Source organism: Camellia sinensis, chromosome 8 (assembly GCF_055761805.1).
Source record: "Camellia sinensis isolate YWXY chromosome 8, ASM5576180v1, whole genome shotgun sequence".
NCBI classification, from domain to species: Eukaryota; Viridiplantae; Streptophyta; class Magnoliopsida; order Ericales; family Theaceae; genus Camellia; species Camellia sinensis.
This window is the reverse complement of record NC_138968.1, coordinates 155,239,661-155,252,742: the sequence shown is the minus strand read 5'-3', so window position 1 is coordinate 155,252,742 and position 13,082 is coordinate 155,239,661. Positions and strand designations below refer to the sequence as shown.

At 31.4% G+C, this 13,082-nt stretch overlaps 1 protein-coding gene across 6 annotated transcripts; it reads left to right on the top strand.

Moving 5' to 3' along the window:
- Positions 1–493: 493 nt before the first annotated feature.
- Positions 494–4,961, top strand: LOC114317788 (uncharacterized). Of its 6 annotated transcripts, none has more exons than XM_082883863.1 (9): positions 494–1,086; positions 1,236–1,307; positions 1,400–1,467; positions 2,514–2,576; positions 3,279–3,462; positions 3,584–3,729; positions 3,930–4,047; positions 4,208–4,322; positions 4,645–4,961. In XM_082883863.1, the coding sequence occupies exons 4-8, from the start codon at positions 2,530–2,532 to the stop codon at positions 4,319–4,321; spliced, it is 609 nt and encodes a 202-aa protein (XP_082739989.1). In that variant the 5' UTR covers positions 494–1,086; positions 1,236–1,307; positions 1,400–1,467; positions 2,514–2,529; the 3' UTR covers position 4,322; positions 4,645–4,961. The 6 variants fall into 6 exon arrangements, 2 of the variants coding, with proteins under 2 accessions (XP_082739989.1, XP_082739990.1); XR_014338488.1 differs by having other exon boundaries at positions 498–1,086; positions 3,930–4,070; XM_082883864.1 differs by lacking the exon at positions 2,514–2,576 and having other exon boundaries at positions 497–1,086.
- Positions 4,962–13,082: the final 8,121 nt, after the last annotated feature.

Here is a 13,082-nt window from a genome sequence, read left to right as displayed (position 1 = left end):
TTAGACCTTAGAGATTTATCAAACGAGGACTAAGTTGATCATTGCTTTGGCTGAAAGGATGTAATATCCAAAATTCAAAATGTTCCACAATTTTATCAAAGTGGTTCCGTCCCACCATTACCCCCACTATAATCCACATCCACTCTATTATTACCGGAAAGTTGGGGCTCCAATTTCAACGACTTTCATTGGGCAGAAGAGGCGGCGACAAGATAGCATGAGTTTGGCGACAAGTTCGATAAATTATGAAAAACATTACGAATTCTAAATGAATTATTAAATTTTTTATTAAAGTGTGATTTAAAGTGTTTTAAAAAAATTAAAAAATTATTAAAAAAATAAAAACAATATTACTATTTACAAATTAAAAATATAATAAAATTAATATACATAATATTTTAATACAAACCAACTTTACACCACTCTAGGCACTAACGTGAAAGGAGACACTACAAGAAAATTGTGATTTAGAGACTAATATTTAGGGACTAATTGAATTTAGTCTCTAAAAACTATCATTTAGGGACAAAAACAAACTTTAAAAAAAAATTATACAAATACACCACATTCTTTTAGAGTAGGCCAAAAAAAATTATTTTGAGACTGTTAGGGACCAAAAAACTAACACGTACGCTTATTTCGACACTTGACCCGCGTGTGTGAAGTGGATAAAAGCTGGAGACCAATTAATTTGGTTGCTAAAGGTTGTCAAATACGCGATATAGAATCGATCTTCACTAGGACTTAATCGATCTCAGCTATTTCCCCTGTTGCTAAAGGTTGTCAAATACGCGACATCAGAATCGATCTTCACTAGGACTCTCGATCTCGGCTATTTCTTCTGTCTAGGGCTTAACGATCTTCAACTTCGATCGATCTTTAGCTTCAATCCGAATCAATCTTTGTGCCGCCTCATATCAGAATTGATCTTCACTTCAATCCGAATCGATCTAAGTACTGATCTCAGCTTCAATCGATCTTACCTATTGTAACTTTAATCCGAGTCGATTAAGATCTTAGCTACTGATCTCAGTTTTAATCCGAATCGATCATTAATGATCTGAGTTCTTTGGCTTCAATCGGAAGGTAAATCAATGATTTTCATGGCTGCTGAGATCTTCATCTTGATACACAATTTTGCTGAGATTTTCTATCATTTTTGTTAGCTTCACACACACACACACATTCTAAGATCTTATATAATTCATTCTTCATCTTCTTCAATTTTTTCACAGATATATATAAGTTTGAGTAAATCGATTTGGTTTCCAACAGAGATCGTAGTAATTTGGATCAATAACGATTTGGTGTGTTTTCAATCTCTCTCTCTCTCTCTCTGTGTCTCTGTGTGTATTAATTTGATGGTATCTCACAATATATGTACATGATGCAATTGTAGAGAAGAAGTCCTGGAGGAAGCAAAGTTACTGGCATTTTTTGGAATCTCCATATCCTATCTCTAAACAGGTCATAAATTGTTTTGTCTTCCTTTATATTCAATTGAAGTAAATTGTCCATGTAGATGCAATACACCCTTGCCTCAACTTGCTACTTGAATGATGTGTACTCTGCATGAATTGTGTGCAAATATTAGATGTCTGGATGTATATGTGGATTTTTGTTTCAGTATATCTGATATTCTGATATTGCATGATTATAAAATTTCATGTTAGTATATCTGTGACTTCTTTTGTCTGCTGTGTGAATAATGTCTGCTTTCTATTGAATAGATTTTTCCCAATGTAAATCCAACTGTCCTGGACCAATTGAGGATTGTTGACTGCATCATTTATGCTATGGGATCCCTTTTTACATCCATCTGCCCATCTTTGGTAACACTATCCACAGCCCTGTTAGTAGGACCCATAAATATTTGCATAGGAGGAGGATCAATTATTCATTGTCTGTTAGTGCTGACAATACTCCAACCTTTTGAGTATCAGGTTTGTGGAGTTTGATTAGTATTATATATTTCATCATGTGAATGGAATTTCAAATCTGCACTGAGTTGGCAGGTTTACAAGGCCAGAGCCCTGCTGGAATGTGGGGGGCTCGGTAATTTGTATCGAGAATATTTTGATAATTTGTTTATGTAAACTGTGTATGTATATTATTATCTTTACAGTAGTAGTCGCATTATATTATATTATTTTTTAACTATAATCGAACATTTTATATGCTATGTACCTAAATAATTATGTGAAACTCGGTAAATTTGTTTGGCTGTTGTTTATGATTGATTGATTCTTTTTACTATTATTTATGTGTGATTTATTATGAAACAATTGGTTCCCCTTTATATTCCCTTATCCATCAGCAATTTTTTTTTTAAATAATAATTTTGCCCATTTTTTAAGCAAGAAGAATCGTTTATTTGATGATTGTATCCAACAAAAGATAGAAGTTTTGTGTGATTCTGTTCTTTGTAAGGAAATAATATTTATTTTAATTTATTTTATTATATTAGATAGTGATGATTTGAGATTTTATTTTTGACCACCAAATGATACTAGGGCTTAGTGCTTTGGGATGATGCTAGCATGGGGGCACGGGGCGCTTGCCAAGAAGATTGGGTGGTAAGAAGGGTGGACACCAACATCTTTTAAGCAAATTGTTTGATGATCACTATTTGTGGCTTTCACACCTATGATAACTACTAGCTTATTAGTAGGAAAGACATAATTCAATTGGTATATATGGACCAAATCATGATGTTATACTGTTCATTATTAGAACAATGACTTTTGAATATAAAGACATTAATTTTGTGTGACTACTGACTGGACCTGGGTTTTTTTTCATTCACTTGCTCTTTAGTAATGATGAAGCATTTTGCCATATGATTGGTACAAATAAAATTCCTAATATAACACTTCAGCAGTGAGTCCAGCTCTAAACATGTTGGAAACATATTATGTTAGTATAGATTAGTACTTTAAATTCTTAGTTTAAATAGCTTGGTCTTTTGTATTTCTTCTGAATCACTTGAATTAGTTCTAGTTCCTGCATGAGGATTCATACTCATCAAAGATAAATAATTGCACAATAGTTAACGTTTAGAACATTCTCTTATTAGTTTGGGATGACTCTTTCAAATTAAATGCGTCATTGTTAGTAGTTGCTTATGAAAATCTTGTAAATGTATTGGGCTCTGATTTAATTTGTAAGAAAAATGTTAGTTTGCATTAAATAAAACTCTCTTCTCTCTCATGATAAAGATCTAGAATAACCTTTAATCAACTGTTTCCATTGTTCCCTAACTGCATATTTTTCTGTAGGCTTCCATTTACCATGTGGGTTTTGCAAGGAGCTGTTAAGATGGTGTGGAGTCTTCTCGGGGTTATGAGAGTAGCATGCACATTCATGTTAGTCATGCTTTTATGGCTAGCATTATGGTCTTTCGGTGCAGCTGGTGTTGTGGCTTCAAGCATGGGTGATGGTGGACGTTGGTGGCTTCTTGTGGTGAGCTGGCAAGTTTTTAGCTATTCGTGCTATTTGTTATTGTCAGGGTTTAGTTAGAACAAGGTATTATCATTGTATGTTTCTTCCACTGAGACCAAGAAGTGTTGTTATTTATATGCAGGTATTCTCTGTAAGTTTATTTTGGATGAGTGCAGTTCTCTGTAATACTGTTCATGTTATTGTGTCTGGGATGGTGTTTCTTGTTCTTCTCCATGGTGGTCAAGAAGCGGCATCAATGCCTTCCAAGCCACTGATGAAGTCTCTGTTGTATGCCATGACTACTTTTGGTAGCATTTGCTAGGGATCACTCTTTACAGCTGCTATCTGGACATTGCGGTGGAAAGTAGTCAAATACTGCTTTGAATTAAGTTTACAGAAATATTATTTGCACAAGTGGATAGCATTCATAGATATTATCAAGCGTGCATGGGTATGACTGATTATGCAGTTTGATTGAATTCTTTCAGATTAGGGGATTCAGATCAAAGATTGGCAACAATGTGTGTTTGCTGTGCTGTGTTGATTTTCCTGTTTTATCTTGTGGAGACTCTGGTTCGTTTTTTCAACAAGTATGCCTATGTCCAAGTAATTCCATTATCCTTTTATTGGTAATTCTACTATCCTGTTTCATCTTGTGGCTGGTTTGAATTCTCTCTTGTCTTTGAATTTTTGTAATCACGTAGATCGTGATCTTTGTGTTTACTATAACCTCTTAATAGATCAATGTCTTTTGTGTATTTTACAGGTTGAGAGCTCTGTTTCTGCTCCTACGGATGGACAAAACACCCGTGGTCTAACAATGGCCCAAGCACCCTCCAATATGGTCGGGCATCTATCCCATTTTCACACCAAACTATGAGGTAACTATCGTCTATCATTTTGTCTATCTCACAGATGACTGAGTGACCAATATTTCTACCTTCTAAAACCACAGAGAAATGCAATCTTTCTAATATAACAACAAAATCTATATGATAAAGGACAGTAAGCAAGCATTCCACAGCAAAAGTCAGAGTCCTTGTTTTAACAAAATGATAAATAGTAGATGAACAACTTAAATCATATAGTAGCCTTCTAAGAAACCTTCTGATTGATTAGAACTTCAGTTCATGCTTTTGTTCTTAGACCTTCTCATTTGGATTTCTAAGAAAATGGTTTTGATCATTATCTTTGGTTTGCCAGGAAGACCATTAGGGAAGGCCACTGAAGCCCTTCCTTTGCCAGCATTCTCAAACTGGGCATGGCAAATGCAAAGCCATAATAACGTGGTGTTGAAGTCAACTGTGGTTGATATCTTCAGAGAGTTTTAATTCATATAATGACCTATGTTGAACTAATTTGATCCTATTTTGAGTTTTAACTCATATAATAAACCATGTTGAAGTGACTTTGGATATTTTGTGTTTTAATTTTTGTAAAATTTTATTTTCTATATACTCTTTGTGGTTTGGGAGGAAAATGCCTTTGGTGTGTGGATTTTAAATTTTTATTTTATTTTATTTTATTTGATTGGATGACAAATTTAATTTTTGGGCATTATAAGCTATGAAATTAAATGGTTACAAAATATTTTCTAAATTGACTTTTAGCGACGAAAATGTGTGGTAGAGAAAGTTATTTGTCTTTTGGCGACCAAATATAGTTGTCGTTAAAAATGTCATTATTTTGTTTTTCGCGACCAAATCGGGATATTTTGTGACGAAGTATTAGCGACTAAATGTTTAGTCTTGTAAAATCAAACATTTTGTGACAATATAAAATTAGTCGCTATTTGTTATTTTTAGCGATATTTTCAAAAATTGGTCGCTAAAGACTTTTCTAGACGCACTTTTAGTGACTTTTTTAGTGACAAATTTAATTTTGTCACAAAAACTATTTAGAGACCAAAATAATGGTTTTAGGGACCAAAATAATTGGTCGCCAAAAGTCTTATATGTTGTAGTGAGAGTACAATGAAAGAAATAAAAAAAATTACATATATATATTTACTAAGTTGGATGGTAATGTTGGGCCCGTGGAGGCCCACTACGGGTTCCTTTTTGATAATCCGAACCATTCAATATGTAGAACTCGTCCAGTACTATATGTCTATGAAAAATCACGTTGATCGGATATCGCTAACTATATGATCAAATTAGTTTGTATAAAAAAATGGATGTTGTTATAGTTAACAGTTGACAAAAAAGACTAACACGATCAGATAGCTATCGATATTCAATCAATGTGACTTTTTACAAATATATAGTACTTGACGAGTTCTACACATTAAATGGTTCCGATTACCAAAACAGGATCCGTAGTGGACCCTCACGAGCCGAACAACACCTTCCGATTCAAGCTCGAAAAGGAGGTAATTATTTTCCATCTCCTAACCAATCCACTACACTGCCCAAAGTGTACGGGATATTTCACTAACTTTTCCTATACATTTATTTATATAATTTTTTAATATATATTTTTTCGTAAAAATTCAAAAAGTTAACCTAAACAACCATGTTATTTTTCTCGACTTTTTAGTCCAAAAAAATAAAAAGTACACTTATTTAGAACACTCCAAACAACCCCTAAATCTTTGATATAGGTATGGAATTTACATAAATTACGTGTGTAGGTCTCATATCTATGTGAGAAGTTTAATAAAAAAATTGATAATTTACTTAGAATCCCTAACATAACTCATAAATTATTTTTTAATTTATTTGCTTATGTTTTTCACCTCATCTCTTATCTTATCAGTCTTAGTGTTCGTTTGGGATGTTTTATTAGGGCTAAAATAACCATATAACATAAACAATAGTGTTTGGGAGCTCTAATTTGAGAGCTCTAATAGAGCTCTAGAGCTCATGTTAGAGCTCTAGTATTAGAGCTCTCTGTCACTGCCCATAAGATAAAATAGGATATTTTAACCAAATATGATAAAATGTCACATCTAACTCATAATTATTTAATTTTTTCTCTCACAAAAGTTTAAAAAGTCTATCTCAAACAGGACTTTTTTAGCCCTAGGCTAAAATAGTCATAAAGCCATAAAACCAACTCACATTCTAAATGAGCTCTTAGAATTTGATAAGTATTTAGAAGTATTGGCCTATTTTAGCAATATGATTTAATTTTTTTAAAGTCATATCACTTCATTATTTATTTGTATATTCTTTTAAAAACAGTTAAAAATGATTTATTGATATGTAAGATGTAATATTTTATTTTATTAATTATTTGAATTTTTGTTATCTTTATTTATTGTTTTAGCCAAAATCAAATATCCCAAACTAAGGGCTTGTTTGGCATGTTGACATATCTATCCAAGTATGAGCTCCATCTCTCTAAGGGCTTGCTTGGCATGCAAAGTTTGGACTAATTTAGTCAATAAAGTGCTCGTTTGAGATGTCCCATTGGGGCTAAAATAGTCATATAAGACAAAATATACTATTTTAGACAAAAGTTATAATCATTTCATTTTTTCTCTCACAAAAGTCAAAAAAGATAAAAAGTCTATCCCAAATGAGACTTTTTAGCCAAAAAATTAAACAGCCAACCCACATCCCAAACGAGCTAAAACATTTATTTTAAGGGAGATTTGGTGATAGACTCCTTAGTGTCTCACTTGTCCTTCAACATGACAAGAATTATATGAATCATTTCAAAAACCTCTAATATTTTAAACTTATTTCTTTTACTATAATACCCTCATATATATATATATATATGTGTGTGTGTGTGTGTATGTGTGTGTGTGTCAGATTGCAATCATTCTCTCTCATCTCAATCTCTTTTCTTTTTGTTTTGCTCTTATCACTGCTGCTCTCTATCGGCGCCATCGCCGCTCTACATCGGTGTCACTGTCGTTCACTATAGAACTCTTTCTCTTCTGTCTTCATTGCAACCATCACTTGTCGCATCCACAACCTCATATTTGAGATCATTCACAGTCGTCTTCGCCGGAAAATAACGGTTCGCGACAGTTTGCAGACCTCAAATCTGAGATTCATCGCTCTCTCCCTCTCGTTGGTTCTAATTCTTCGTGCTCTCTTTCTATGTGTGTGTGTATCACTCACCATTTATACTCTCTCTCTCTCTCTCTCTCTCTCTCTCTCTCTCTCTCTCTCTCTCTCTTCTTCTTTCTCACGATCCTTTGTTTTCGAACTCTGTCTCCCTATCTTTCTTTCTTCTTCTCATGATACTCTGTTTTTCAAATAGTAAAATTTTGTGCTGGTTCATGTCACAACACTCTACTGTAAAGTCATCCTTGCAGCTTGTTTCAGAGTAAAATATTACTTTGAATCATATTAAACTTTACACTGATTCAAAGTAAAATTTTACTCTTTAATAAAAAAAATATAATTTTTTTTTCTGAATCAGAATAACATTTACTATGATTCAAAATAAAATTTTACTGTTGTTAAGCAGATCAACATGTTGTTAACTAGAGTAAAATTTTACTGTTACAAAAAAAAGAGTACATACTAAATGAACGAACTAGAATCAAATTTTACTTTTAAATCTATGAACAAACAAACAAAAAAACTCTTTATTTTTCATTGCAATATCTCAATTTCTCATTTTTCTGTCAAATCTAAGTTTTTTTTTAATCTCAGATCTCAAGTTATTGATTTCAAATATGAGTTCATATGTACAAAATCTGAGATGGTGGTGGTTTGAGGGTAAAAAATGTGGTTGACGACCGATGATGAGGATGAGCAACGCCAGTAAACGATGAAGATGGTGGAGACGATGAACTACTATCGAGTCAGTGAAAAGAGAGAGAGAGAGAGAGAGAGAGAGAGGGGTACAATGGTTAAATAAATATCCAAATAATTAATTTTATCCTTCATACAGAACTTTATAATTATGAGGAGATTTTGAAAGTATTAAATTTTTTTTTTTGTCCTTTTAATAAGAAAAGGAAATTGTGAGAGGGTATATGACCAAATTTTCCTTATTTTAATTAATAAGACAAATGTCACATTTAAATCATAATCATTTTTATTTTTTTCTCTCATAATCATCCAATTAATTACAAAAAAAACCAATCATCATCACAAACATAACTTTTTTTAGTTATGCTAAAATAGCCAAATAGTCAAAAAGTCAAATTAAAAAAATTCATCACAAAGCTAAGAACCCATTTTAAAATCAACTATATTACTTAATTTTTTATAAAAAAAATAAAGAACAATACAAAAATTTCTAATAATAATTTCTTTGACTTTTTAATTATCGAGGCACTATTTGACATCTCCTATATTAGTATATATTTTTCTCTTTTTATTTTTTTAAGTTATATCACATTTTTACTTTTTACACATCTTTCATAAAAAATAAAAAATATATATATTTGTTTAAATTATTTCAAAAATCCTCCGATTCAATTACCGAACGGCACCTTAGTCAAAGGAGTGGAATGTAGACCCAGATCACATGCAGACACAGACTTGCCCTTCTATGGAATATATAGGTAAAATAGAGATTTGCTTTTCTTGGAAGAGAAGACTAGAATGCATGAGCAAATAAAATTAAAAAAGGAAAAAAAATAATAATAATAATAATAATATTAAAAAAAAAAAAGAAGAAAGAAAATTAAGCTCACTCAAAAATGAACTAATGTCGGGCTGGCCCACCCCTCTGGGGCATTGGAAATGTTTTAAAAATATATTATATATTTCAATAATAACATAAATAAAGTTTTTTATTTTTTATTATAAAATTTTTATTTGAATTTTTTTTTCTTGAATGTATATTTATTCTTGTGTTTTGGAAGAGTTTTTATTTTGATGGACTTTTACATAAAGGGGATTTTTCCTTGTTGGGACTTAAAGCCCATGAATAAGAAGGGTTTTGGGCCTTTTTGTATGGTCCTTTTTTTATTTTTTTATTATATTATATTTATTTATTTATTTATTTTGTAACATGACACAAATTGAATAATTGTGCAGTTATAAGTAAAAAGCAACCCTCGTGTTTTCAAATAATTGAAAAAAAATACGAGAACGAGTCACTGTGTTTGATTTCAATTATTTGGATTCAATTTTTTAGAAATTGAATTTTTTTTTATTTTTTTGTTTTTTATTTTTAGTGAATATTTTTAAAATTTTAAGCAATTTTTTTTAATCTTTTTTGATATACCTTATTTAGACGTATCTAAAACGTAAAATGTTTGTAAAAAATATTTTTAAAATTTAATAAATAAATAAGAATACGAAAATATATTAAATTTTAGTATTCTTTTTGTATATTTGGAATTTAGTAAAAAAAAATTAAAAAAAATTACAAATATTATACTTTTTAAGTATATTTATGTTAAATGTATCTAAAAATTTTTAAAAAAATGCTTAAAATATTAAAAAAATTCAGTGAAAAAAAAAAACACAAAATATAAAAAAAAAATAATTTTTTAAAATATGAATTTTGAAAAATTAAACTGAACAAGCTGAATAGAAGTAAAAACAAAGTGACCATTTTGATTGAACTATTCCCTACCTAGAAGGTTTGCAAATTCTTTTCCTTCTCGGCAAGGAAGGCTAAGGCGCAGTTTGGGTACTTTCAAAAAAGTCAAAAAGTCAAAAAAATACTCAAAAAGTTAAAAAGTTAACACTATTCACCAATAGTCAACAATTACGGCTGCACAACTCCCAATTCAAATTTTTTCCTACAAATCAATTTTTACAATTTTTTATTACACATTTTTCAATAAAAAGTCAAAAAGTTAATCCAAACATCCATATTCTCAACCTCAATTTTTTAGTCCAAAAAGACAAAAAGTGCACTTTTTTAGTCTTCCCAAACTTGGCCTAATTCTTGTTATCCCAAGTTGATTGACACAGGAGGTACTTCTATTCACAAATTAAATTATTAAGCTGGTGACATTGGCTATAGTGAAGGCAATTTGAACCCAACCCGACGAGGACTCTGCCCCTCAACCCCAATTAGAACGATTTTTTTTCAAAAAATACCCCTGACAGGCCAGAGATGGTATTCGAAAATGTATCCAAGACAACTTTCTGGCCGGGGACAGTGATACATTCCCCAGCCCCCACCCGTCTCTGTCCTCGTTTCTCCCGAATTGAAATTACTATTATACCTCTATATATATAAACCAAACCCTAACACAACCTCACACACAAATCGTCTCTCATCTCTCTCTTCCTCTTACTCAAATTTCTCTCTCTCTTTCAATCTTGCGTCACTCACCATTGCCTCAAGAACATCACAGCGACTTTGACGCATTTCCCTTCTCTACCTTCTCTCTTTTCACACAAGGCCTAGTTTTCTCTCTCTAAAAGCTTCCATGGCAAAACCAAGCATCAGATCACCGTCGATCTCAAAAAGAATCTATGCAGATCTGAATCAATCGTCGACTCTCACTCACGCTCAAGTTCGCCTCCGGTCACTGCCCTCTATCGCTGACTCTTGCTGATCTCAGCGTCACTTGCCGCCATTACCGCTGTCTCTATCATCGCTGTCGTCAATGTCACTATCTCTGATCATCGATCTGCATAGATTTGTTATCATTCGGGGTTTTTTTTAGCTTTTGTTGGACTTATTTATTTTGATGATTTATTTAATTATGTTTTAATTTATTTGAAAGTGAAAAATAGAAGCAAAATTTATTTTGTCCCATTATTTTTCACATAAACGTTTACCCTAAATGTTGTTAGAATGTATTTAATATTTGATTAAATCAGGAGTTCAAACAGTCTAAAACAGAGGTTAAAACAACCCAGTACAACAGCAGTTCAAAAGGTTCAAGTGAAAGATATTCAAATTAGTAATGATGGAATGGAAGAAATTCAAATTAGTAATGATGGAATACAACGGTTATAAACGGCTATAAGTTTCATTATATATACCAAAGCGTCTAATGATATGCTTTACTATGGAATCATTTGAATCTATTTTTGAGATGTTTTATAAATTTACCAATATTATTAATGCTCTAAAATCTCTTGGTAAATCTAATACTAATGGTGAGCTTGTAAGAAAAATACTTAGGTCTTTGCCAAATGAATAGGAAGCTAAGGTTACAGCTATCTAAGAAGCAAAAGACCTAACAAAATTAGGCATTGAAGAACTCCTAGGCTTACTCATGGCTCATGAACTTTCAATGATAGATGGCAGCAAAAAGGAAGCCATTTTGGGAGAAAATGATGGAGTAACCAACCTGTGTCTCATGGCTTTTGGAGAAAAAAAATCCACTCAAGATGAGGTAATCTCGAATTACGTAGAACTTGAAAGTGCTTTCAATGAATTACATGACATATTTAGAAATGTTTATGTTAAGAATTCTGAATTAAAGAAATTAGTTACTTCTCTTTCAAATGATGTGGGTGTTTTAAAAATGGAAAATGCTACTTTGAAAAATGATTTTACGTCTATTGCCAATGAGAAAAATATTTTGAAAAACAATGTTGAGGATTTAAACAAAACTCTTGAAAATTTTGTAAAAGGAAAAGAAAACCTCAATAAGCTTCTTGAAAATAAAAGATGTGTTTTTGACAAAGTAGGCATTGGTTTTGATCCTACTAAACCTTTTATGAGATTAAATGTTCTTGAGACTAATTCCCATGAACCCAAGAAAGTATGGGTACCCAGAAAGAAATCAAGATATTTTGTAGGTGGAATCTCAAAGAACACCAAGGACTTCGAGAGGAAATGCACAACAAGAGTGTTCAATCTAAAGAGCAAAATCAGCTCCTACAAGAAGAAGAAGGATGAAATGAAAATCACCAAAATAAACAATAGAGGTAATGTATGGGTAAAGATTCCAAAGAGGTAAATGAAGGTATAACTCCTAACACACCTTTAAGCTTAAAGTTCTATATTCTTTAAGGTGTGATTTGTGTACAATAGGTTGTGTCTAATTATTGCTTCCATGTAACCTAGTTGTACTAAGTTTGCTAAGTCATGCTCTGCTACTTTCTTTCAAACACTCATTGAACTCAAAAATGAGAATTAAATTATTTTGATGAATGCCTATTAGAATATGAATGATTCATGCATTCATTAACATTTTATATCATGTCATCCATTGCTATGACAAAGAGATAAGAAATGATAAATTTTTTGTGAGCATACTTTTCACATCTTATATATGACTTCATACTAATATGTTAATTCCTTTTTTAGTCATATCTTTAAAGAATCAATTTTGATGTCATAGCATCTTTTTGAGATGTATACTATCTATATTTTGAATTCTACATTTGTGATCTCAAGAATATGCTCAATATGAAAATTTCATGCTTTACTTTGGAATATTTGAATGAGTTGTGAAATTTCTTGATTATGATCCATCAATAATGTCTAAATGAAAAGAAGTATCATGCGTTTGTGGAAACATTGCATCTATCCTATTGAATATCTTTTGAATATGGATTATATTGGCATACATTTCATGAAATGCTTTTGATTGATAAATTGTTGAATTAATTGTTTATAACATTCATGTTGTGTTCCACATTAAGTAAAATGTTTTATCACACTTAAGTACGTGAATTGAATTAATGAAAATGCCTCTTGATAATGTTATGTGATTATATGAGATTGTTGCATCATTTTTTAATAAAACAAAGAACATAATATTATTTTCTTATGCATATTATGCTGTGTGTTACAACTTGAAA

Excerpts from the sequence above, each read along its gene's own strand:
- LOC114317788 (XM_082883863.1), top strand. The coding sequence starts at position 2,530 with ATGATGCTAGCATGGGGGCACGGGGCGCTTGCCAAGAAGATTGGGTG. Across the intron at positions 2,577-3,278 it reads CTTGCCAAGAAGATTGGGTG|GCTTCCATTTACCATGTGGG; the intron begins GTAAGAAGGGTG and ends ATTTTTCTGTAG. Across the intron at positions 3,463-3,583 it reads GACGTTGGTGGCTTCTTGTG|GTATTCTCTGTAAGTTTATT; the intron begins GTGAGCTGGCAA and ends ATTTATATGCAG.